Source organism: Leishmania braziliensis, assembly GCF_000002845.2.
Source record: "Leishmania braziliensis MHOM/BR/75/M2904 contig, possible fusion of chromosomes 20 and 34".
NCBI classification, from domain to species: Eukaryota; Euglenozoa; class Kinetoplastea; order Trypanosomatida; family Trypanosomatidae; genus Leishmania; species Leishmania braziliensis.
This window is the reverse complement of record NC_017947.1, coordinates 1,470,963-1,494,899: the sequence shown is the minus strand read 5'-3', so window position 1 is coordinate 1,494,899 and position 23,937 is coordinate 1,470,963. Positions and strand designations below refer to the sequence as shown.

General features: G+C 58.8%; 5 protein-coding genes across 5 annotated transcripts; all 5 read right to left on the bottom strand.

Moving 5' to 3' along the window:
- Window positions 1-243: 243 nt before the first annotated feature.
- LBRM_20_3800 (conserved hypothetical protein) lies at window positions 244-693 on the bottom strand (the record flags this gene model as incomplete). Its single annotated transcript, XM_001564610.1, has 1 exon — window positions 244-693. The coding sequence occupies one exon, from the start codon at window positions 691-693 to the stop codon at window positions 244-246; it is 450 nt and encodes a 149-aa protein (XP_001564660.1).
- Window positions 694-1,903: 1,210 nt separating this feature from the next.
- Window positions 1,904-14,632, bottom strand: LBRM_20_3790 (putative dynein heavy chain; the record flags this gene model as incomplete). Its single annotated transcript, XM_001564609.2, has 1 exon — window positions 1,904-14,632. One exon carries the CDS (start codon window positions 14,630-14,632, stop codon window positions 1,904-1,906), a length of 12,729 nt encoding a protein of 4,242 aa, XP_001564659.1.
- A 1,167-nt stretch (window positions 14,633-15,799) lies between these two features.
- Window positions 15,800-17,749, bottom strand: LBRM_20_3780 (conserved hypothetical protein; the record flags this gene model as incomplete). Its single annotated transcript, XM_001564608.2, has 1 exon — window positions 15,800-17,749. One exon carries the CDS (start codon window positions 17,747-17,749, stop codon window positions 15,800-15,802), a length of 1,950 nt encoding a protein of 649 aa, XP_001564658.2.
- Window positions 17,750-18,663: 914 nt separating this feature from the next.
- Window positions 18,664-20,073, bottom strand: LBRM_20_3770 (conserved hypothetical protein; the record flags this gene model as incomplete). The annotated part of the gene is made up of 1 exon (XM_001564607.1): window positions 18,664-20,073. One exon carries the CDS (start codon window positions 20,071-20,073, stop codon window positions 18,664-18,666), a length of 1,410 nt encoding a protein of 469 aa, XP_001564657.1.
- Window positions 20,074-21,446: 1,373 nt separating this feature from the next.
- Window positions 21,447-23,894, bottom strand: LBRM_20_3760 (conserved hypothetical protein; the record flags this gene model as incomplete). Its single annotated transcript, XM_001564606.1, has 1 exon — window positions 21,447-23,894. The coding sequence occupies one exon, from the start codon at window positions 23,892-23,894 to the stop codon at window positions 21,447-21,449; it is 2,448 nt and encodes an 815-aa protein (XP_001564656.1).
- Window positions 23,895-23,937: the final 43 nt, after the last annotated feature.

Here is a 23,937-nt window from a genome sequence, read left to right as displayed (position 1 = left end):
CGTCGCCACCAAAAAGAGACCATGTGCACGCGGTGCCGTTGCTTTCTTTTGCTTGCTGTTTCTCCTTTCCGACTCTTGTAAAGATGGTGGTGCCCAGCTGCCAGTGCGTCACGCTGCACGAGGGAGGGAAGCGAGGAGGAGAGAGGTTCCTTCGGACCAAAGCAGATCGAAGAGATGCGCCCACCACGCGTCTGCAGCTCTCCTAAGACTTGTGCCACCAGTTCCGTTCTTCTTCCTCACCCATCACCCTCCCTCCTCCTCACGCTCTTTCTTGATTGTGACGGAGTCAAGTGGCGACTCTTTTGTTGGCTCAGCGGAGAGAAGCGGCGCCGCTTGCGCCGTGCGGGGGTGGCCGCTCTTGTGAGTCGCAGCCTTTTCAGCTTTGAGCTCCTGACGCACCTCCGTCGTCAGCACGTTGCGCAGCTCCTTTAGTTCCGCATCAAACAGCTCGCGCTCCGTCGGTTCCGGCACGAAATTGATAGACCTCTGCTTTATCCCGTACCGGAGCATCTGGCTACGGCTCAGTTTCACTGTCGCGGCGGCGCTTTTCTTTGCAGACGACGTGGACACTTGCCTCTGTGGGCACTCAAAGGTCCAGTGCTCCTTGCTCGAACATGTTTGACATCGCTTGCTGGCATTGGTGTCGTATCGAGGGACACTGTAGCCCTTAGGCGGGCCCTTGTCTCCATACATGAAGGAGGACGGCGCGTTACTGTCAAGGCTGATAGTCACTGTGTGTGTGTATGGATGTTGCACTATCAGCGTGGATGGGGTGGGAGGAGAGAGGAGAAAAGATGAGATCGAGCAAGGCGGCCGGGAGTAGAGTCAGGGAGGGGGAGGCGAGCATGGTGCTCGCGCAGACGCAGGGGGCCACCGCTTTTCACCGGCGAGGCCAACGCTTTGGTACCCCACGGAGTACCAAATCCTCGTCATTGTGCTCCTTGGCGCCAAGAGAGCACCCCCCAGGCATCTGTTGCCCTCGGGTAGCTACTTGGCAATAATTCGTTGACATCGACACCGACACACACGGACAAACGCCAATACGTACTGAGGACGATCCAAAGGCCTTGCTAGCATTTTTTTCCGTTCAATTTGTTTGTGGGGACGGAGATCGATTGACACATTGTGGTCAGAACAGCCATGTACGTGTACATCGGTAACATCGGCGATGAGAGAGGGAAAGGTCAAACAAACGATCAGAAGAGAGTTCCGCCCACCACCAGCGCAAACGGGGAAACAAACAAGCCAGCGCGATGAGGGCACGGGATCTGCACCTAGCCAAACAAAGATGGAATCGGTCAACCGTGTGCGCCGTGGCATGACAAGCGCTGTGTCGGGGGGGGGGGGGGGGAAGGGGAGCGCGTGCACAGGCCGCTCCGCTACACACATAACAGAATCTCCCCATCCGCCTTGACGAGCGCGTTCGAGGTGCGCCGTCCGTCCGTGCGATCTTGTGCCTTTTCCCTACACCACATTCGCACCGGGCCAAAGCACAGCAACGCTAATGACCAGAATCCAAGGCGCAGCACGAACACGCGCGAGTGCAGCCCTATACAGAATGCAGCTGTCCCTCACCACCACTACGACCGCCAAAGATCTATAGAGAGAGCACGTACAAGTCAGTCTCACACTACACATAAGCACCGCCAATGCAGAGAGGGCTAGGGATGGATGGCGTGCACGATACAGCGTGTGTAAGGAAGCGAGAGAGAGAGAGATCGGGGGCAACAAGAGCATCAGTACTCGGTGAAGAACTGTCTCAGTCGCCAGCATGCAGGGCACAAACAACAAGATGGGTTAGAAATGAAGAGTGAGCGAGTGCACTCACCAGTTGACCAAGGCCCGAATGCACACCAGCACGCACATGAACAACGTGGCAAACGAAGCTGGTGAGTGATGATGTCTACTGCTCGAGCACAATCGACACACCAGAGAGCACAAAGTTCTGCGCGGCCACTTCGTCGGCGCACGGGAGCACAAAGTCGCAGACATGGTCTTCCTTCGTGCTATTCGCGTAGACAGGCACTCGCACCGAGGCCTTGAGCACCGGCGGCGACCCCGTCCACGCGGCGAAGGCCTTCTTGATGGGAAAGAACGCCGGCTCATCAGCGGTGGCAATGGGCTCTAGCAGATCGGCGTCGTCCAGCACAGCGCCCTGCAGCATGAGGCCCTCGAGGGCCATCACTAACGACGCGTTGGTTGGGGGCGTAGATGTGGTTGCCACCAGCGCCAGAGACACTAGGGGCTGGTTGATGGCGTGTGCCGTCTCCTGCCGCAGCGCGTTCAAGAAGGTCTTCGCCCGCAGAAATTTGGAGAGGTCAAGCGTGGCCCTTGTGAAGGTGCCGTGCACCATCATCTTCTGCCACTCGCCGATGGCGACGGCCTTGCGAACCAGCGCTTGCATCCATGTGGCAATGCCACCCGCACTGGGGAAGTGCCCTTCCCAGTTGGCAGGTACGTCGCCGAGGATCATCGCGGCCGCCTCCCTACGACAGTTCTCCGTCAGCAGCGCAACACCGTCAATCGCCTTGCGAAGATCGCTCACAGCTATGTTGACTTGGCTTACCAGGCGCCGCGCCGTCAGAAGCTCCGCTGCGAGGAAGCGATCCAGCGGGCTTGGCGCCGCGGCAGCAGCGGTATAGTGAGCCGACGGGCTTGGCGGGGCTGACGACGGCGGAACGAGTATGTCGGCGTGTGGAGCTGTCAGTGCGGTCCAGGTATCGAGGATTGGTGTCAGGCGCGCGGCCCAAGCCTCACGATCCACAGCCGCCTCACTGTACGACTCATTGATGCGCTGCAAATCGCTGGTGAGGGCACGCACGCGAGACAGCTGCACCACCCGGTCGGCATTGGGTGGAAGCGAGAAGAGAACAGGAATGTCGCTGTCTGGGAGTTTCCTGATAATTTTCAGGAACTCATGGTAATCGCCGCTCGGAATGCGGGTGTGGTGAAACACTGGTTCCTGCAGCTTCGTACCCGCCATACAGTTGACGCGGAACATCTTGTCAACGTAGGTTGCCATGATACGTTTGTCGAAGGGTGTCTCCATCTTGCCGCCGTAGATCGCGTCGTTGAGGATGCCACGAATGGAGTGCCAGTCAACTTCGCCGTGTGCTGATTGACGCAGTACAATGTCGATCGAAGACTTGAGGTCTGCCGCCGTGACTTCGTAGTCCTTCGTCCAGCCTTGCGGTACGTAGGAGCGGCGTTCCTGCACAATTGCCTGCAGTGCCGCCGCTGCAAAGAGGAGTTGCCGCTGTCTTTCGTTCTTCTCGTTCACAAACGCGGCATCCCAGCCACTGTAGGTGCGCAGCAGATTTTGCTTGATCCCTGGTGGTGGCTCAAAGGTGATCTTCAGCGACTGGCCCAGCAGGATGGACGGGAACGCGTCATGGGCCTCGCTCGTGAGGAAGAGCCGGAAGGACGCGTCTGGCTTGAGCACCATCAGCTCCTTCTGCAGCTGCGACGCCCATGGAATGACGAGGTGCAGATTCTTCAGGAAGAGCCAATCGCCCTTCACGGCAGACTCACGCAGCAGCCGCATCGCCTCGTTCGTCTGTCCGCTCCCCATGGCAAGCTGGTGGAACCGCGCTCTGCCGATCTTGTCATAGGCAATGCTCTGCAACTCCTGGGAGGGGTCGGCACCAGTGGAGGTGATCACTAGGATAGGGCGGTTCGCGTCGGACTGCTCCACGGCAGAGACAAGGGTGCGGTTTTCGCCAAGGGAGTCCACCTTCAGCAGCGTACACGCCACTGCGTTCATGGCGGCGACGAGGCGATCGCCGCGAAGCGTCTTCATAAGTAGCAGTCGCTGGAAGTGCGTGAGGGACTTGAGAAAGCCAGGGTAGTCCGACTCCGGGGTCGCGGCGCGCATCCACTGCAGCCATACGTCTGCCTCTTGAAAGCGCGCCTTCGAGGCTAGGTCGGGGAACAGCGCCGCAAAGGTGCGGAAGGTCTGCACGCTGTCCGGCAAGACAAAGGTGGGTACGCGCACCTCCTTCCGCTTCTCCTCTGTGGCAACCGCCTTGCCCATGAAGAAGTCCCACTCCGCTGCGGTGCCCTCGGAGGGGTGAATGCTGCGGCACAGGTGAATGCCGTACACTACGCGGTGCTCTTTGAAGAGCGCCTGCGCAATGGCGGAGACAGTGATCTGGATGAACGTCTCCTGCAGCGCCGCAATCTTTGTCTCCGGGTCCGTGCGCAGGTCCTTGTGCCGCTTCAGCGCCCGCTGGAAAAGGTCGAGAAAGAGGTGGAAGGAGAACTGATACATGTGCGAAAGTGTCTGTAGACTCTTAGTCAGGAAGAAGACGGAACTGGCGGTGGTGGCGAAGGGGCGGTAGACATTCCGCTTCGCATCGAGGTCCTCCTGCACCACCTTCGACTGCTCTAACGCCGCAGTGATGTCGCTCGCCTGCGATTTGATCTGATTCAGCGACTCGATGAGCGTCTTGTTCTCCAGCAGCGACCCCTCAGAGTTGGCGAGGTTCGCCAATAGCTGCTCCTCTAGCTCCGCCAGCTGCATCTTGAGACCCTCCTCTTTTTTGAGCACTTCGAGCTTCTCCTTCTCTAGCTGCGGCTGCTCGTGCTGGATTGTAATGCCGAGAAACTGCCCCTCCAGGCCGCTCTGTGTGATGGTGAAGCTGATGGGCGTGAGGTAGCTAATGATGTCCGGCGCCACATGCAGGTCCGTGCTTCGCGTGACGAGGAATAGCTGAAAGCCATCCGCGTAGTCCACGGTGCGGCGGTCGCCAATCTGAATGACGCGCTTCGTGCCCTCGTTGTGAAATTCCCTGCGGAGAATAGGGTACAGAAAAGGTGCCACCTGGTCCACATCCAACATGATAAACTTCTTGCCAAACCGCAGCGCCAACTCGAGGGCGGAGACCAGACGGGCCTCGGAGATGCTGCAGACATCCACCACCGCCTTCTGCTTCTTCAGGTTCGCTTGCAGCCAGCCAGCTGCCTGACCGGAGGGGTCCATGATGAGCGGCGTGCTCACTTGCTCGTGAATCATGACGGCGTTATCCATGGAGAGCTCGTCGTCCGGCAGGCCCTCGGCTTTGTAGTGCAGCTGAACGCTCTCATCGCGTAAAAATGTGAAGAAGTTGAAGTCGGGCAACTTCACCCGCTCCTTCCACTCCGCCAGGGTGGCCCGGCGCGTGTCCTCTGCGTCCTCGCCGAGGTACGTGATAACACCAGCGGCCAGTAGGCACCGCTTTGGCAAGAGGTAGGAGTCCTGCTTGATGGTTTTCATTTGCGCTGTCCAGCGCGTGTGCTCATCCCTGAGTTTCGACAGCAACTCCTTGGCGTTCACAAGCAGCTGCTCCGCCTCCTCCAGCTGGTCCTTGAGCCGCTCTGCCTCAGTCGTCTTTTCGCCGAACTTATCCTTGAGCTCCTCCACCTTCCTCTCCACCCTTTTTAGTTTGCCTTCGTATTTGGTCTTTTCTTCCTGACCCTGTTGGAGGTTCGTCTCGTACTCTTTCAGCTCGACCCGCATCGGGGCCACCGTTTCTAGCACCTTGCTGTACTCTACCACCGCCTTGAGCCACTCTGCCATCGGGGCTGCAGCCTTGGAAGCGCGGGCGATGGTTTCGCGCTTGAAGCACTCGGCGTTGGCGGCAATGAATTTCTCCACCTGCGCCCGGGAAGCGGCATCGACATCGTTGATGTCAAAGTTGAGAATGTGACCTTTGATGTCGCCAGCCAGCACCTTGCGGATGGCAGGCCACATAGCCGCTTCGGAGCTTTTCCCCGCTTCAATCAGCAGCACGACGCCTTGCATGACACACTGCACCGCTGCTGGCGGCTTGCCCATTGAGCGCAGCTCCGTCAAGTGGTCGGAGCGAATGGCACTGACAGCTGATAGAGCGGCATCCAGCACCGGTTGAATGCCGCTCAGCCGACCCTCGATGACGACCTTGCGCTCCTGAATGGCCGACTGCTCTTTGTCGAGCTCTTTTTGGATCTTGTGGATACTGCGTTTCTGGTTGCCAGCCTCCTCCATGCGCTTCTGGATCTCCTTTAGTGCGTCGTCGGCCTCTTGCTGCTTTACTTCTAACAGCGCCTTCTTCTCAGTCACATCCGTGGCGATCTTGTCAACGTTCTCCTGCGCCTCGTCGAGCTTCGTCACGCCGCTCGTCAGCCGAGCTAGCCCGTTGGCGACCTCGCGGCTCTTCGCCTGAAATAGATGCTCAAAGGTCTCGCAGAGCACCTTAAAGTGCTGAGGGGAGAACTTTTCTCCAAAGGAGCGGTGCAGGTGCACAAGTTCGGTTGTGAGGCTGAACTCTTTTTTGTCCTCGCGCTGATCAAGCACCTTAAAGGTGTCCGAGATCATAATGCGCGGGACCACCTTGAGAGCGTTACTGTCCCACGTCCCCATCCAGTACACGTTACAGCGAGTGAAGAGGGCGGGGTTGGCGCGGCACTGCAGCTCGTAGTTGCGGTTTGTCGGGTCCATGACAACGACTACGTGCAGATAGCGGGCAATGCGGTCAACAAAGAAGGCGTAGGTGCTCATGCCTTCCCCCGCTGCATCGTCCTTGAGGGGGTTGAGAAGTGCATCCTGCTCCTCCTGGGTGAAGAGCCCAGCAACCTCGCCGGACGACAGCAACGAGTTGACCGTCTCAAGGAAGTAAGGGTGGAAGAAGTTGAAGTCTTCGAGCAGCAACACAACGCTCTGCCCCTCCACCCCCGTCTTCGTCATGACACTCTTCAGCTCTGTAATGAATTCTCTGACTCCATACTCGCGCGTGATGCCGAGCGTGACCACCTCTGTCCGATTGTTGTAGGCGACCAGACGTACGATCTGAGACGCGCACACCCCGGAGCGTGCCACCAGCATCAGGTTCCCGCGCTCCTGCGACAGTACGCGGTCGACGCGGGTGATCCACGCGCACACGTCCGGGATAAGCTCTACATTGAGGGCGGCGTTCTCGCGAGAGTAGTTCAGGGCGAACGTTTCCGCAGACTTCTTCACTTCCTCCAGAGTAGTACCCGCCAGGCGCTTCTTCCCGGCAGGCGCAGTGTCTAGCCAAGACACGTAGTATACACTTTCTTTCTCTGACGGCGCGTCTCGGTGGCCGACGAGCAGCGTCACGTTCTCGCGGATGACCTTGGTAAGGCGCATACGCTCTTCGGCAGTCACCAGGCGGTCGGCAAAGATACGCCGCGCCTCGTATGCGAGGACGTCACCCATGTTGGAGGTGTTGTAATTCAGCAAGTTCAGCATCCACTGGGTGAGGTCGCGTGGGTTGAAGACGTAGTGCGACGCCACGTCTGCCGTGTAGCGCGCGACGACGGTCTCGTAGATGGTGATGACGCCGCGGGCCAAGTCGGCAGCCCCCTTGTTCGGCATATTTAGCCTCAGCTTTCCACTCTGAAGCATGACATTGAGGAACACCGAGTACACCTGCTGCAGCGCTTCCTTAGAAGGGTACGAGATGCTCAAGACGGATGTGATGGCTAAGAAGCGTGGGGCGACGGGGTGGCGGCCCATGCTGTCGAGAGGGGTCATGCTTCCCACAATTTGCACCCGCTCTACCATGACCCACTCGAGCTCCGTGTCGTAGAAGCCGTTGTACAGGATAAGCTGCTGGAGGAAGGAGTGCAGTTGGACGGTGCCGTAGCGGTCTGGCTTTGGCAGGTTGAGGTCCTTCAGGAGGAGAATAAGCCGCTCCGCCTCCTTGGGTCTGAGCACCTTGCCTTGGTTGGAGGTGAAGAGGGAGCACGTCTGCTTCAGCTTCTGAATGACGTGTATCGCCTCAGTATGGGCCGAGCAGTTAAGGCTTGCGACGCGCGTGCTGGGCGTGTTCATGAAGAGGTTGTTCAGCAGCATCGTCTTGCCACACCCTTCAGGGCCGACCAGGATAAAAGGACGGTACACGCCCGGCCTCGTTGGCTTCGTCCACCCCCGCATCACCTCCAGCGCGCGCTGGCAGTCCACTGTCGCTACCATCGGGTGGCGATACAGGTCGTCGATGGTGAGGTCCACCGTCGGCACGAACTCCAGCGAGACATAGTCCTGCCGCTCCTCATCATACCGGAAGTCCAACGGGTTCTTCGCATCCGGGGCCCGCTCCTCGACGAGGCAAAGAATCGCCTTCGCGTAGTCGCCCCGCGCCTCCCTTGGCAAATAGGAGCCCAGGCCGTAAAGCAGCGCCAGCGCAAATCGCTTCTTTGTCGTGCAGTTTTTCATCTGCGCAAGGCCGGACATGACGAGGCCGGTCCGCGTCGTTCCCACCACAAGATTGCCTGCGGTGAGCAGCAAGTCAATCGCCTTGTAGAAGTAGGCGTCGATCCACCGCCGCAACTGCTCCTGCGACTCCTCCGGTTGCTCCGCCAGCCATGACGCAACTGTCATCTCGGCGTCCACGTCCGCCTCGGAGAGGTAGATGATGCCCATGCGCGACACTGTGGCTGGCGAGGCAAACTCGAGGCTGTGCGTCTCAAAGAGAAAGTTCACGTTGTCGCCAAACTGCACTCGCACACCGTTCGGCATTGTCAGCAGTTTGTTGTCGTCCAGTACGGAGTTCAGCGACTCGACCCACTCCGGGTCGATGTCGCCGTCGCAGAAGATCCATGACTGCACGGACGTTTCCTCTTTGACCACTTTCTTCGCCGCATCGGTGAGGACGCCATCAAACCACTCGCGAGTGTCAGGGTCCATGTGTCCCAGCAGTTGGTCGCGTGGTAGGGCCTTGGGGTTCACGATGTACAGTGGAACCATCTTGCCAAGCCTCTGGAGCGCATGACGCAGCACCTTTACGAGGGTGCTCTTGCCACTCCCACTTGGCCCGACGAGCACGACACCCATGCGCTGCCGCAGTGCCTCGTACAGTTGCAGAATCTTCTGGATCTGTGTCTCCACCACCTGCAGCTTGAGCTCCTTGATGGACTCCTCGATGGCTGGCCGCAGCTTTTCGTAGTGGATCTCCAGCACCGGCACGCCAGGAAAGATGTCGCTGAGGAGGCTGTTGAAGAGTACGGCGTCGTCAAAGGTGAGCTTGGACAGCGTGTTCACTCGCAGCGACTTGATCAGGATCTCACTCTCTTTTTGCAGAAGCTGCTCCGCCGACAGCTGCACCTTGCCCGCCACCCGCTCCATCAAGAAGTCGTGGACGAGCGTGCCGCCAAGACGCAGAACCGACTTCATCGCCCGCAGTCCCCAGTCGTAGTGCTGCTGGTGGGACAGAAGCTCGCTGCACAGCGTGAACGTCTCAACGACCTTGGTCGCCAGCTGCGTGGCGTTCTCGAAGCCCTCGCTGTAGAGGATCGTCTCCGTAATGAGCTTGTTGTCCGGGGCGCTCATGGAGATAGACCGGAAGAGCTGCTTCAGGTTGTCTGGCAGCTTGCTGCGGCCGCCGTAGCCCTTGCCGGCAGGATTCAGCGTTACGAAGATGCCAGCGTTGGGGTCGACGTTGATGTTCCTGCCAAGCAGCTCGCACACTTTGTCGCCGTTCTTGAGGGCTTCCTGGATGACCTGGATCATCTGCGAGATCGCAGATAATTGGTCGACCTTAAGGCGGTTGAACTCGTCGAAGCACCCCCAGGCTCCACACTTGACGAGGCCTGTGAAAATACGACCCATGGACTTGAAGTCGATGCCCTCGTCACAGTTGAAGACGAGCACCTGACGTCCCATCGCGTTACCCAGCGCCTTTACGGACTCCGTCTTGCCGGTGCCCGCGGGGCCGTATGGGTTGCCGCCGTAGCCCAGCCGCATGCCCTGTGTAAGAGTGAGAAAGCAGCAGTCTGTCAACGGAGTATGCACCAGCTTCGGGGCGTTACCCTGGTACTCGTAGCTGTACCGGAACTCTGCGTCTACCATGCGTAGGACACACTGTTGTGTGCTGTCTAGGTAGAAGCGGAGCTGCTTCTTCCACAGCCAGTGAGACTCCTTATCAACACCGTTCGTGATGAGCAACTGCGCGACCTCGATGTTGTGGATGAGGTCCATGATGAGTACCTTCAGCTTGATGCCGACCAACACATCGCCGTTGCCACCAGCGTACGCCGTGAGCTCGCGCAGCCGGGTCTGCAGCTGACTCTTGAGTTTCTGCAGTGCACCACCACCACTGCTAGTGTCGCGGATCGCTGTCTCGACTTTGCGCGTGAAGGTGATCATCTCCGCCGTGCAGAGCACCTGCGATGCGTAGGCGCCAATGTCAACCTTGGTCACACATTCCGCCACGTGCACCTTCAGCGTCGCCTTCACCTCCACATCCAGCTGAGAGAGCCAAGTCTCCACCTCCTCCGTCACCCGCACCGGTTTTCGCAGCGTCACGACCTCCCCTTCAACCGACCGGATCTGTAAGATGTTCTCTTTCTGCGCGTCGAGCTGAACGCTGTGAATACCCATAAAGAGCTTCTTGAGGTGCGACTGAATGACGCTGGGGTTCTTGCTCTGTGCTAAGATCTCGAGGAGATCGTCGTCGCTGATAAAGTAGAAGCGCGGAAAGCCGTCGCGCTTCGACTCAAGGTACTCATTCAGCGCCTTCTGACACCGTTCCAGCTGCTCCGAGACGTCGTGCAGCGTGGCTTTAAATTCTGTGTGCTCGGCAAGCGCCATCAGTCGGTTATCGCTCTCCACCGCCTTCATCACTGTCAGGTAAGCCGAGTCGATGCGGTCAAAGCGCTGCTTCTCGTGTGGCAGGGCGCCACGGCGGAAGATGGGTTCCAGGTACACCCACTTGCGCTGGATTTGGTTCATCTGACGGAGATACTCGTCGAGGGTGGATAAGCGGTCCTCCCACTTGGTGGCATCGTTCGAAAAGAGGCCAAAGTACGGTGACTCTTTCATGCTCAGCATCAACGCACGGTTGTCGCTGAGCGCCGACATGGTATCTTTCCAGTCAGTGATCAGCACCACACCGGCGCGGTCCGGATGCGATGTGAGGACAAAGCGTGCATCGGTGCCCCAGGCCCGCACGTCGTCGAGCGCTTCTCGGATTTGTGCCTCGCCTTGCGCGCGACTGTGCAGCTTCTTGATGGGGCCCTCGTTCTTGAGAATGTCCTCGTAGTGGTCAAGGATCTGGCCAAAGTTCACGGTGTCCTGCGTGACGTTTCGAAGTTTGAGCAGCTTGAACAACTCTGTCCAGTGAGCAGAGGTAAAGCCCTCTCCTCGGATATACGTGAGCAGGGGTACGCAGTGCGTCCAGTTGTCCAGCATCGTGCGGATGTGTACCGTCACCGAGTTGGGCGGAATCTCTTTCAGCCTTCCCTGCCACAGCTTCACAAAGTCCTCGAAACGGTACACCTTGGCGCGGAAACTGATCCACAGCTCCTTGCACAGCTCCTGCGCCTGCTGCTGGAAGTCGCCTAGCATGCCCCACATCTTGGCGTAGTCCTCGATGTCGGTCTCTGTGTCCTCGAGTGACTGCAGGTCCGGCTCGTCAAGGCCAAAGTACTCACACTGTTTCTTGCACTCCTCTCCACGCTCCTTGAGTGCTTGTAACTTCTCCTTCGTTTTCATCACGAACACCAGTGGCTTCTGCGCCGTCAGGTCCTTCGGCTTCAGCTCATGCCAGTGAGTCGTGAAGCGGATGGAGTCCTTCTCCCACTCTTTCACCGAGTCCGAGACGTTCTCCCGCATGCGACTCAGCTGGTCCTCGAGCTCCTTCTCGTGCGAATCCAGACGCTTCATGAAAGAGGTCCAGCGGTCCTTTGTCTTGGCGAAGTCGAGACCTGCCGTGCCCGTCATATTCTGCAGCAGCACGTTTTTATTGTAGAAGTGGTAGAACTCGACCTCAATGGCAGGGCGCTGCTCCATGAGTTCGCCGTAGAGCAGGTTAGCCTCACCAATCTCGCCCAGCTTTGTCATCTTGCTGTCCAGACACTTGGCGGCTTTGACGAGGTAGCCGTTGATAGAGTGGAGGTGCTGCTCGGCGCTCTGCTTCAGGGTGACCTTGAGGGCGTCTGTGAGACGCACAAGGTGCTCCTCCACAGTGCCTTTGATGGACGCCGTACACAGCGTGATGCAGCCGCAGCGGACAAAAAGGTCCTCGCTGCTGATCTCCTTGCTTTTCTGCTTGAGCAGTCGCATACTCTGTTCCCAATGCTGGACCTCCGTGAGGGACTTCCCAGCGATCTCCTCGAGGGTCGGGTTGCCACCGCGGCCGCAGCGGCCAATGACAAGGTACGGCGAAAAGCGCCTCAGCTCGTGTGTCACGCGCTTGAACAACTGAGCGGCGAGCTGCAGCACTACGTAGATGCCGTGCGCGTTGCGTGATGGCATCTCATGGAATGCGCTATCCTTCGCGCATCCTTGGAAGCGGCACGGGAACGTGATAAAGTCGTTGATGCGCTGGTAGTACTGCAGCCGGAGCACCTCCAGGGGAGGGCGTAACGACGCTTCACCACTTTCGGGGTTGTAGACGATGTCGGCCTTGATTTCCTCGACAGCTTCGTGGAGGGAGGCGAGCCCCAGCTGGTACTGGGCCTCCATCGCCTTGTAGAGCTGCATGTCCCAAAACTGACGCCAGGACTCCGTGTTGAGGAAGCCAGCGGCCTCTATCTTTTCTCGAATCTGCCGTACCTTGCTGAGCCAGCGGTCACGGGAGCGGAGTAGGCTGAGGCTGAAGAGCTCCACCACTATTCCTTCAATCTCGCTGTGCGTCTTGTGCAGGCGGCGGTTGAACTCTGTCAGGGACTGTGCCGCGGCCTGCAACTGTTCAATGAAGCGCGCAGCCTCCTTTCTGCTGCGCCACGTAAGCTTCTTCTTGCCGCTGGCTGTGATCACCTTCTCGAAGCCGACGGCCGGCTCCAGTAGCATGGCGCGCGTGCACGGGATGATGTCGGCCGCCATGGAGTTGTATGTGTTAGCGACTTCCTTCAGGGCGACGCCCATGGGCAGGAACTGCGTCCCCTGCTGAGCCAGTCGAGCAACGGTGCCGGGAATGTGGAAGCCGAGGGCGCCGAGCACTCGCACCTCCTTGAGGAGCTGAACCAGTCGCTCCGCGTAGTTTACCTCCACCTGGCCGCTCGCGTCAATCTCCATCAACGGCGCATCTGCGTCAAGTGTCAGCACCTCACGCTTGTCCTCGACATCTGCCACCCAGTTTCTGTAGCATTCCTGCTCGTAGTCGCCCAGCTCGTCGAGAAGCTGACTCGCCGACGCCACAAACGCGCTCGCCGTGGGCAGGTCGGCGAGAATGGAGTTGCACATCGAAATCTTCTGCTCCACACGCTCACGTAGCTGACGGAGCCAGATTATGTTGTTTGCAACGCCCGGGAAAAAGCGGCCCGCTTGGCAGCGACGGTCCTCCTCCTGAAGCACGAGCTCATTCTCGGTGCTCTCGGCCCGACGCTCGTACTCTAGTCGAATTGTGTTCAGTCGATCGTTCAGCTTAGCCAGAAGACCCTCTCGCTCGGTCACGAGCTCCCTCGAGATGATAGGGCGCTTCATGAGATGACAGTAGTCGGAGAACTCTTGTACGATAGCCTGTGGTGCAAGGCCGGCACGAGTAACGAACAAGTCACGCAGAACGCTGGCGCATCGTTGCTCGATCGGCTCGAGACGGCAGTAGAAGGCGGCGAGGGCGCCGTTCCACTGGCTCTGCGCCGTGCTCGAGGGATTCATCACCTCGACATCGTCGAAAACGTCCCATAGTGCGTCCGTCCTCAGGGCGCGGAACTCTTGAGCCCCTAGCACCTCGCGAATCTCTTCGACCATGCCGCGCAGCGCGAGGGTTGCGCGCAGGCGATCCCGGACGCGCACGAGGGCGGTGTCTTCGTACCGCTCGGTCCATACAGGGACCCAGTCGATCGTGGTCATTTTCCCACACGCGTTCAGCCATTCATCGCAGCACAAATGCGCCTCCTCGAGCACCTTCTTCTCGCCACGAAACAGCCCGCCAACAGCCGTTGCCTTCGTGTCAAAGTACTCGCAGATGTCAGCGCCGACGGAGCTCATCAAAAACACTGCAACCGAGCGGGCGTGATCGTCCTGTGCGCTGCCATTAAAGTATTCGGAAATGTTCATCTGCACCTCCTCCAGTAGCTCGAGGAGCTGAGGCGGCGGCAGCGTGTCACGGTTTTCCCATTTTCGTGGCAGCACCTCAGCTCTGAAAGAGGTGCTGCACATGCACGTCATCACAGCATCAATCGCTGTAGTGAAGAGGCGTAGATGGATGCCATTGTCTTTTCTTAGCGAGAGTGACAGCACCACATAGCCGCCAACGCTCACGTCAAAGCGCGAGAGCGCCTCACCCAGGAGGCATGGCGGAAAGTCATGAATGCCCTGTACCACAAGCTCTGAGAAGCGTTGGAGGTGACGTGCGTATGTGGCTTCGGCTACGAGGCGCAGGGCGTGATTGTCGGCTGGAAGGTCCTGAAAGCGAAATGTGTTCACACGAACTGCCTCGGCGAAGGAGTGCTGGGCAAGCGGTGCTGCGCCGTCCACAATTAGCTCTCCGTTAGGCAGTTTTGTAGAGCCCTTCGCTGCCCCACAGGCGGCCTTGACCATCGCGGAGAGCAGTGTTTGGGCGACCTCCGCCTCGGATGTAACGGTGGCCCTCAGCTGCAATTCGAAGACCGCGCCGATCCTCTGCTCGCTCAAGACATCCCCAGAAATGTGTTTCTTGATGGCTTTGAGGACAGCCGTGATGCAGTCCTTGGCGATCTGAGAGAGACTCATTTGTGAGCGAGGCATGCAGAGACTGGTCAGCGCCACTGTGCGTGGCGAATCTTCTTCACACGTCCACCGTGATGGTCGTGCTGTGGAAGGTACAGATGGCACTGGGGAAGGGGTGAGTGGGCGGTGCGAGGGATTCCGCACTGCACACGTCTCTCTACGTGATCGCGGGGCACATACATAAACGTTTAAGACACGAGTCCTCACGGGAGGGGGTTGCCCACACGGATACGTGATGGTGGTGTTGTACCCTTTACTGCTCGGCGTGTTGGGAAACACGTGCTTTTCCTTGGTGCTACGATCCTACGGTGCAGCGGTTACGCTGGCGCGGGAGTGAGGGCGTTTCAACAAGAGGGGCAAACCACAAACGAAAAGGCGAGAAACCCAAACTCCGACTGGAAATGGAGGGCAGGGCAGCCGTCACACTGAGCGGAGGAGGCGGGGACAAAAATGAAGGACCACTACGGGGGGGGGGGGGCGGGGGAAGGGGAGTGTAGTAACGCGTTGAAGGAGGGGAGAGCAGATGGGGGAGGAAGGAGTGAAGGCGCATCGAGGTCGACGTGGCAAATTACGGCGCCATGCTGCCGCCGTGGAGGCACTCTCTTGGAGTTTCGCAAACGCTCTGCACAACCCTCACTTCCGCTAGGGTCTAGGGAGGTCGGAAAGACGAGGTCGGGGGTTGGTGTTACGAGGGGTGGGGGATGGCGAGAGGATCAGAGAAGCTTGGCAGAGTCTCACCGATTGTTAGGCTTTGACAGCTGTGTCAGTCATCTGTCTCTCTGCACTCCGCATGCTCGCAGGTGGAAAGGAGAGTAATGACTAGGTGTTTAGTCTGTGGCTCGTTGGGCCCTTCCCTTGCACTCCCCTGCCCCGATCGGCGTCACACTCCGTGGGCGGGTGAGATGAGGCTGTGTAGGTGGAGGGGGTGAGAAAGCAAGAAGTTCAGGAAAACCAAGAGCAAGTAGCAGTACTCGTACGCAGCACGAGCAAAAAGGGAGTTATTCACATAGACTTACGACAGACTACACGGTCCGGTGCATCAGAGCACGGGCGCATTGTTTTTTTTTTCTTCATTTCCCTTTCGTTGTCGGAGCAGGGGGAGGGGAGGGGGGGGAGGCGTGCGGGCGAGGCTCCGTTTCTCCCACAGTGTCCTCCGCCACGGTCAGCAATCTACACCGCGAAATCAGCGGCGCCGCCATGCATGCCGTCGATGGGGCTCGCCAAGGTGTCGATGGCAGACCCCAGCGTATGACAGCCGGAGGTGTATGGAATACGTTTGCAGTTGGTAACGGTAAACTGCGGCGCATCGAACCCATCGACGACACCGCACGGCAGCAGCCACACCAAGACAGGCAACCCAACAAGGCGGTCGCACATCTCTGCAGCGAGCGATACTTCACGCTCCACACATCGCGCTACCTCAGCAGGCGACGCTTCCAGCAACGACTCTGCAGCGCAGCCATGAAAGGCAGCCAGGCCGGCGCAGAGGCCATCGCTAAGCCATACGCAGAGGTGTAGTGTTGGGCAGAGTTGCGTCGCTCTGCAGTGTGCACAGGCGGTCGGGAATCCAGTCGCGGTATTGCCCGCCGTAACGACGCGCTGCTGAGTTTGGTTGCACTTCGTGCAGAACCAGTCGAGCAACGGTGGCACGACTTCTTGCACACGCGTCAGCACTGGTAATGTAGGGGAGGCTTCCTCGAGATCGAGCACCAACTGCATATATTTTTGGGGGACTTGTGGATTATGTACGGCCTCGTCGGCACTGCCAGTGGTCGGTGCAGCGTCGGCACCACCCTCTTCGCCTTCCCATCTTGGTGGGGCTGTCGCGAGCGCAGCGTGTTTGCCGCCGCTCTCGCGTGGCACAAGCTTCACCGCCATCGTTGACGTTAGACTCGAGAGAGTCTTGCGATGCTGAAAAAGCTGCACCACGCACGGATGAAACACCCAGCGCTCACCCAGCGCCGGTTCCACCGTCTCAGCCACTTCACCCCACAGCGTCACTTCTACAAACGGACCGCTGCTGCCACGCATGGCTGCGCTGTCGTCCGTGCTGTTGGCCAGGGTGACCACAGATCGCCACACACGACCGCGTTTGGTGGTGATCTGCGTGCTGCTCTGCACGGCGACCACTGTGCCCACCACTGAGACGTACCCGCCTACCTGCGCAGTCTCGATCACCACGAGCACACTCCGCAACTGCTGAGCCACCTCACCAACGAGCACAGAAGCATGAAAGGGAAACATTCGCCGAATGTCGTCCGCTGTGAGTTCCTCCTCGATGGACTTTTCCACAAACTGCAATTCGATCGGGGCGCCGTTCTCGCCTGAGCCCCATTTCACCATCCCTTGAGCAAGTCGGTAGCAGCCGTGGAGTCGCACCCGCTCCCCTAGCGCCTCGCCGCCAAAGAATACCGCAACCATAGCGTCGCTGTGCTCGTCTACAAGGAGACACCGAAACACAAAACGGGGGCTGCCCCCAGCGACGCCGCAGCGAGTGTCACTGCTGCCGTTGAAGCGACTCACGTGCGAATTCAGAGGATACGCGCGACCCTTCCACACCACCCGCGCGGTGACGCACCAGTTGCCCAGTGCTCGCTGAGGGGCCTCCATAAAGTCGCGTATTGCAATGGAGTGCGAAGGTCGCTGCGGCGCCGTGACGACGGCGCGGTGGGCCTTTGCGTCTGTGTCTTGGCGATGTAGAAGCGACTGCGCAGAGAGTGGAAAGAGCGCCTTGGCGCAGGTAGGCTGCCCAAGAAGGCGGAATGTGTTGTTGGAGTACTTCACCTGAAGCGCAACAATCACGTTCAAACCGTTCGGTGCGGTCACCAGCGCGTGCGAGAGCAAGGTAACACAGCAACCAACCTCTATCTCGAACGCGGCGACGGAGTCCTCCAGGGTGGTACACGGCGGAACCACGACCCACGCTACCGACTCCGAGTCCGACACGGCCACATAAAAGCGCGATGGCCCACAGGATGCAGCAGGGACGGGCGGGTAGCGCTGGATGTCCACCACCTGTAGGGTAGGCTGCGGCCACTGCTGCTGCCACGCCTCGACTTCGTTTGGTGCCAGCGACTGCACCAGTGCGGCTGCACAAAAGCCCGTCGAGAGCGCCTCCATATGTGGAGAAAACCAAGAGCCGAACGAGGAGAAAACACGACCAACTCGATACACTAAACAGGGGAGTGACCGAGGCGCCTGAGAGAAGCGGAACGGGTGGGAAAAGGGCTGCAGGCTCTCTTTGTTGGGGTTACAGCTGCTCGCGCAGCACGTCACGAGCAACACCAAGTCGAAAGAGATCGGCGTTGCAAGCGTGAGGGTGAACGAAGACGTAGATTAGTGAAAAACAGCCAGAGCCGTAGGGCTGAAGAATGAAGGAGGAAGGCGAGGTGAGAGGCAGCGTTGCGAAGGAGAGCCGAACACACCGAGTCATGTACCCACGCACAGATACGCGACCAGCTCTGGAACGTAGAGAACATATGCAGCGGGTACTCTCAGGAGCTACGGCGACAACTAAAAATGGAAGATGAGCCTCTTCCGGTGCACCCGATGCGATGGATACTACGATGAGACTCAAGCACCCACACATGCATCTGTCATGATCCCTCTCCTGACGTTCTCCTCTCTTTTCGTTTCACTTCTTATTCGGATTCACGCGTCTGGTGGTACACGATTGCCACAACGCATGACACGGAGCAGCGATACACGAAGAACAGCACACATGCACGCGGATATGCACAGATACCCAGGCATGCCAACAGGCGTCGTTATTGGGCGATGGTGCGAGGGTGGGTGTGTGTGAAGAGGCGGTATCCCTCCCACCCACAACAGAAACGCAGAATTGGGACTGAGAATGAAAAGAAGAAGGACGACGTCCATTTTGCACGACTCGTGCTCCGTGCTCAGTGCAACGCCCACCGTTCCCAACCTCGTTCAGTGTCATCTAGGAAGTATTGCACGCTATCGAGAGGGAGAGCGAAGAGAGTTTTGTCCAGTTGTCTTGACTCCGTCACAGTTGTAGTGAAGCACGAAGGTCAGGAGAAGCCCTGAAAGAGGTCCTCACGCTTGAGGACTGTCTCCGGCATGCGGAAGCCTTCCAGCAGCGTTGGCGTCGGCTTGGGGGTGGAAGGGCCGGCGGTTGGTATCTTCAGTGCAACTTCGCCCGCCTCCCTAGCGCTGGAGTCTCTGGGTGGAAAAAGCGGTGCCGTCACCGGCTGCTTCGGTGGCGACCAGCGCCGCGCCAGCTCGGTCCAGGTGGAGCGTTTTTCCCACGGTGCGCTGGGCGACTGCTCGGCAATAGGCTCATACGCCGAACCACTGCCGCGGTCCCTGGGGTGTACCGTATAGGTGTGCTCCAGCGGCTTCCACACACTCACGCCAGGCCAGTCCTGTCGGGCGGAGGTGAGGAAGGAAGTATCGGTGCGAGGCGCATGCAGAGAGACTGAAGAATCATAGGTGAAGGGGATCTTGAAGGGAGCGTCGTACAGCGCTCGGGTCGGCGAGGCCGCAAGTCCACGTAAGTGTAATGGACTGTAGCTAAAGGACCTCTGCAGTGGACTTCGCTGATGAGGCTGGTTCCACCTTTGCGTAGAGGGAGAGACTGCATAGCTCCTGTACTCCGCTAGACTGCGGGACACATCGCCCCTTGGCACAGCAGCTTCGGTGGTGCACGAAGGGTGACCTGTGACTGCCCTCGTTGGCATGGATGCCTTGCATGGCCGCGGTGCGGCATTGAGTGGACTGACAGGGGCTGCCGTGTGCCGCATGACGGGCCGACCAAAATGAGCAGCCTCTTTTTGTGTGTGCTCTTCAATACGCCGGAGCACGCGTTTATTTGCCAGCATCCGAAGAAGGGCAGACCTTGTCCACTGCTCCGAGGTATCCTCCATCACGGATGTTGACGCGGGCGCCAGCGTTGACGGTAGCGCCGACTCCTTTTCTGAGTGAGCCCTACGCGCTGTCGGCAGTGGATGGTGCGCCTGTACCGACTTCCGGGGGCTCGGTGCATGGCGCTGGTACTCTTTTACCCTGCTCTTGGCAGTGTAGAAGTGCACATCAGTCGGGTTGAGATGCGCGCTAGTATAGTAGTGCAGCCGGTAGAGTTCCTTGTTGCCATTGACGTTGTCCAACTCGCGGCGGTACTCCTTGAGTGTATGAGGAGCGGCGTTTGGATTCACGGCATCGCCCTCCTGCTGTTGCTTTCCTGACGAGGCCCCAGAGCCGTAGGAGGGGCTCGTAGTAGTTGCTTCTGCCCTGCGTGATGCGGCTGCTTGCAGGCGCCGATTCCGCTCCTGCCGCATGATTTCCTCCAAGGCAAGTCGACGATCTCGCACGCTCTTCGCTTCCTCCTGCAAGGCGACCATGTCGGACGCCACCCGATGCACCTCGAGCACCCGGGCTCGGGGCGCACTAGCCGGGGCCACAGAAGCACTGCTAGATGCCATCGGCTTTGATTACTGTTCAACACCCCCTCTCTCTCTTGCACGGAGTGCAGAACACAAAAGTTGGCGCGTTTGTCGCAAGACCCGACCGGCCTGGGACAATATTTTAGCGTCGCCGGGCTTGTGCGCGTGCTCGAAAGGTGAATCGAGTGGTGGGTCGGGCAAACGATAAAGATGAGCTCACACAAGGGAGCCGGTGAGGAGGAGGAGGTGGTGGAAAGAAGGGAGTGCAATGCTCTGGGGGGAGGGAGGGAAACGGGAAAGGCCACCAGAGTAGAGGCGACTCGCCCACGACCTAGTAACGGTGGTACCCCCGAGTACGTCGCTGCAGAAGAAGGGGTTGGGAACGGGGCAGGCTGATGACAGCAGAGGTGAGCGAAAGGCGCACACAAGTTGATGGAGTCCTAATTAAGGCAAAGGCACTCTGCCCTTGACCAGGCGTCCTATGCTTTCCCTTCTACAGATCAACAACGCTCGTGAAGGTGGCTGTGCTCACCTCATGCCTGCGCGCTTTCCATCTGCCGCTATACAATGTCATGTACTCCTTGATCAGTGGTCCTCCTATGGTTGCTGCTCCTCACAGACGCATGCATACACCAAGACCACAATGCTTAACAAACACCCACATGCCCACCCACCCACCCACACACCCACACACAAAGGTGTTAAACCAATTGTGACGTGACACACCCACACTGGCATGTGTGCAGCTGTACACTGCTCTCTCTATACGTATCTGTGTGACTGTATATATGAATGCACCGTTGCATCCACTACCTTATTGCGGCACAGCGGGCATCGCTGCAGTGAAGCATACGTATTACCATCCGAGACGTCAACTACAAAAAAATTGATACCACACACACACACACACACACACACACACACACGTCTACCTACCTACTCACCTACACAAACACACGGGTCTACCCGCAGTAAAGACGACAAGGACAACAAACGGGACTCCTCTTAGTCATTTTTCCGGCCATTTTGGCGATGCTGTCGCGGCGCCACCTCACCGTGCTCAAGGCTGGAGACGTTTCCCCACAAAACACACCAACAAGCACAAATTCACTCCTGGGAACAACACCCGATTCTGGCAAGGAGGAGGGGGGGAGAGATTGCACGGGAGAGCCGGCTTCACGCCTTGGGCAGATACATTCACCATAGAAGGGAGAGAAATAGGAGGAGATTTTGGGAGGGGGTAGGGGGGGGGGGGGGAGAGGCGCGGCAGACGCCTCCGGCACGAACATTAACGGCACACAAGCCACGGTAGAAGAAACAGATGAAGGACGGTTCTCTGTGTGTCACTCACGCAGCAACACCACTCCCGTAGCGCTTGCCGCGCTTAACCCTGCACAGATCTCGCAACGTGCCTACTGCCATGCCGAGTTGAGAACTTTTCGATTAACAAAGTAGCGCACCAACACGGACAACACAGCGAAGCCACAGACAAGTGTGATAAGTAAAGGCTTGTTGAAGTCACTATTGAGCAGGTCAAACGGCTTGCCAGAGGAGGAGCGTACGTAGAAGAGATCGAGGCCCGACACCAGCACGTGGCAAGAGCTCTCCAGCAACGTTGGCTCCGTTGTGATCTTGCGTGGAAAAGCGAGCCGATACTTGTGCGACGCAAACAGGAAGCTGGGCACCAGGAGGTGCGACATTTGGCGGTCTTTCATATTCGGCATCGGGATCTGGTTGCCGGCAAGTAGCTGCCTCAGCTCCACCACTGCCACGCGCCCCGTCGCATAAGCCAGCACAAGGCTCTTTCGGGCGATGGCGTTGAGGGAAGTGGTGACTCCCATGTCTGCGAGTGGTCCGCCAAAGGCGCCGAGTGTCGACACTGCCACGATCGGCGGGCGTGTTGCACGGGAGCTGAACTCGCGCTTTGTGTTGACAAAGAAAGAGGCGATAATCTGCGGAATCGTGGCGCCGGCAGCCTTGGACACAACCGGGCTGTTATCATCTTCGAACAGCTCCCACACGCCGAAGCAGTAGCGCATTTTATTGGCGTCGAGATAGTAGTAGACAATGGCGTGCTCCACAATAACCATCTTCACGTCCCCCTCCACGTTCGCATGGCGTGACGTCGCCAAGACGCTGCCCGTCACCACATCGATGGCAGTGATCACTAACGACGGCAGCTCCTCGTTGGACAGCTCATAGTGCGCCACGGCGATGACATTGCGCATTGGATAGGTGCGACGCACCTCCTCCACCAACTCTTTCCCGGAGATGTTCGGGTATACATGCAAGTTGTTCACGACATTCGTCCGGAGCGGTTCACTGCCGCTTGCGTGCGCCACAATGGCCGAGGGCATCTGGAGCGCCCACGTAGGCCGGGCACCCGCCTCCTCGCTGATGCTGTACCCCTCAATCGTGCCGGACGCGGTGTGGCTGACGTATGTGTAGAAGACGCCGTGTGGAAGCGAGCCCCTGACAGAGAAGTCGGCCGCCACCTCCAGCCCCAGGGTCGAAAGGATGGCATTCTCGCTCGTCAACAGACTAGTGACCTTGCGCTCTACCAGATCGATCACGATGTGACCACTCGTTGCGCCGGACGCGGCGTACAGCACGGCGGCGCGGCCGTCGTTAAGCACGGCCAACTCACGCACCTGCACCTTTGCCATCGAGGGTACCTTCATGGCCGCCACCAGTTCCTGCGAGAAGTCATTGATGAAGTCCACTTGTGTGCCCATGCTTGCGATGGGAATCGAGTAGAGCGCGCCAAGGCGGGAAACCAGTAAAATGTTTTTGTTGAAATGGAAGTGGTCCAGCGTCTCCATCGGCTCCACAATCGCGGCGACGGCCACATTCGCAAGCGCTTCAAAGCGGCGCCACAGAAGGCCTTCCATGGCACTCACGAGAAGCAGGTTGTGTCCACTTGTCTTGATGAGCGCGACAACGTCGCCGTTGCTCCTCTCAAACGCCACGAGAACGTGGGCGGAGGAGCTGTTGAAGGTGTTGGGAATCGTCAAATCCGAGTTGGGGTACGTGATCCGCAGCGTGTCCTTCTGCACTTCAACGCGGACTACACCGCTGGACTCGCCGGTGTAGGCCTTCCTCACAACAGCGATGGCGCAGTGAGGGCATGCAATCTCACTCGAGGGGCCTTTGGCAGGCAAAGAGCGGAGGGTCGCAGCGTCGCGGGTGGTGAAGTGGCCGTCAACGGCAATGCTTGTGGCACTACCAGCCATGCTGCGCACTTTGGCGAGAGTGTCAAGATGGAGCACGGCAGTAGAGTCGCCTCCGTAGTTCACCAGCAGCATGGTGCCAGCCACGTACATCTTGGACACCTCACCAGGCGGGCTCGCGTACGCAGCGACCGGAATTGATTGCTCTTCAGATGCCATCGAAAACTCGAAGCGCTTCAGCTGGGTGCCGTCGTAGGTGACCACCACACCCTTGCTCCCGTCCACCGAGCACGCGGCCGCCTGCAGAGTTGCGCTGACAGTCTGCAGTGCGTAAGTCACCTCAATCGATCCCGTTGAAGGGTCCAGCAGGGTAACCACCCCGGCATTGTTCACGGTTAGTACCGCCTGCGAACCAGCAGCGACGCAGAGTGGCACCGCAGAGGATATCTGACGCCACGACAGGTTCGCGCCACCGTAGGCACCGACGGCGATCGCCGCCACCGCGCCGTCCTCGGAGGCGACGTAGAGTAGTTGCGGATTTGCCGCCACCTGTACGGCACTATCCTGCACGTTGCCGACGAGATGCATCATCCAATCGCGCAGGCCTTGCTCGTCCTCGTGAATGGCGGCCGCTGCCAGGCATGCTAGCAGTGCCGCCGTGACGCACACGAGTGCTACAGCGCGAAGCATTTTCGTTGGTAGGTATATGGAGGGAAGGGGGACGGGTGAGTGT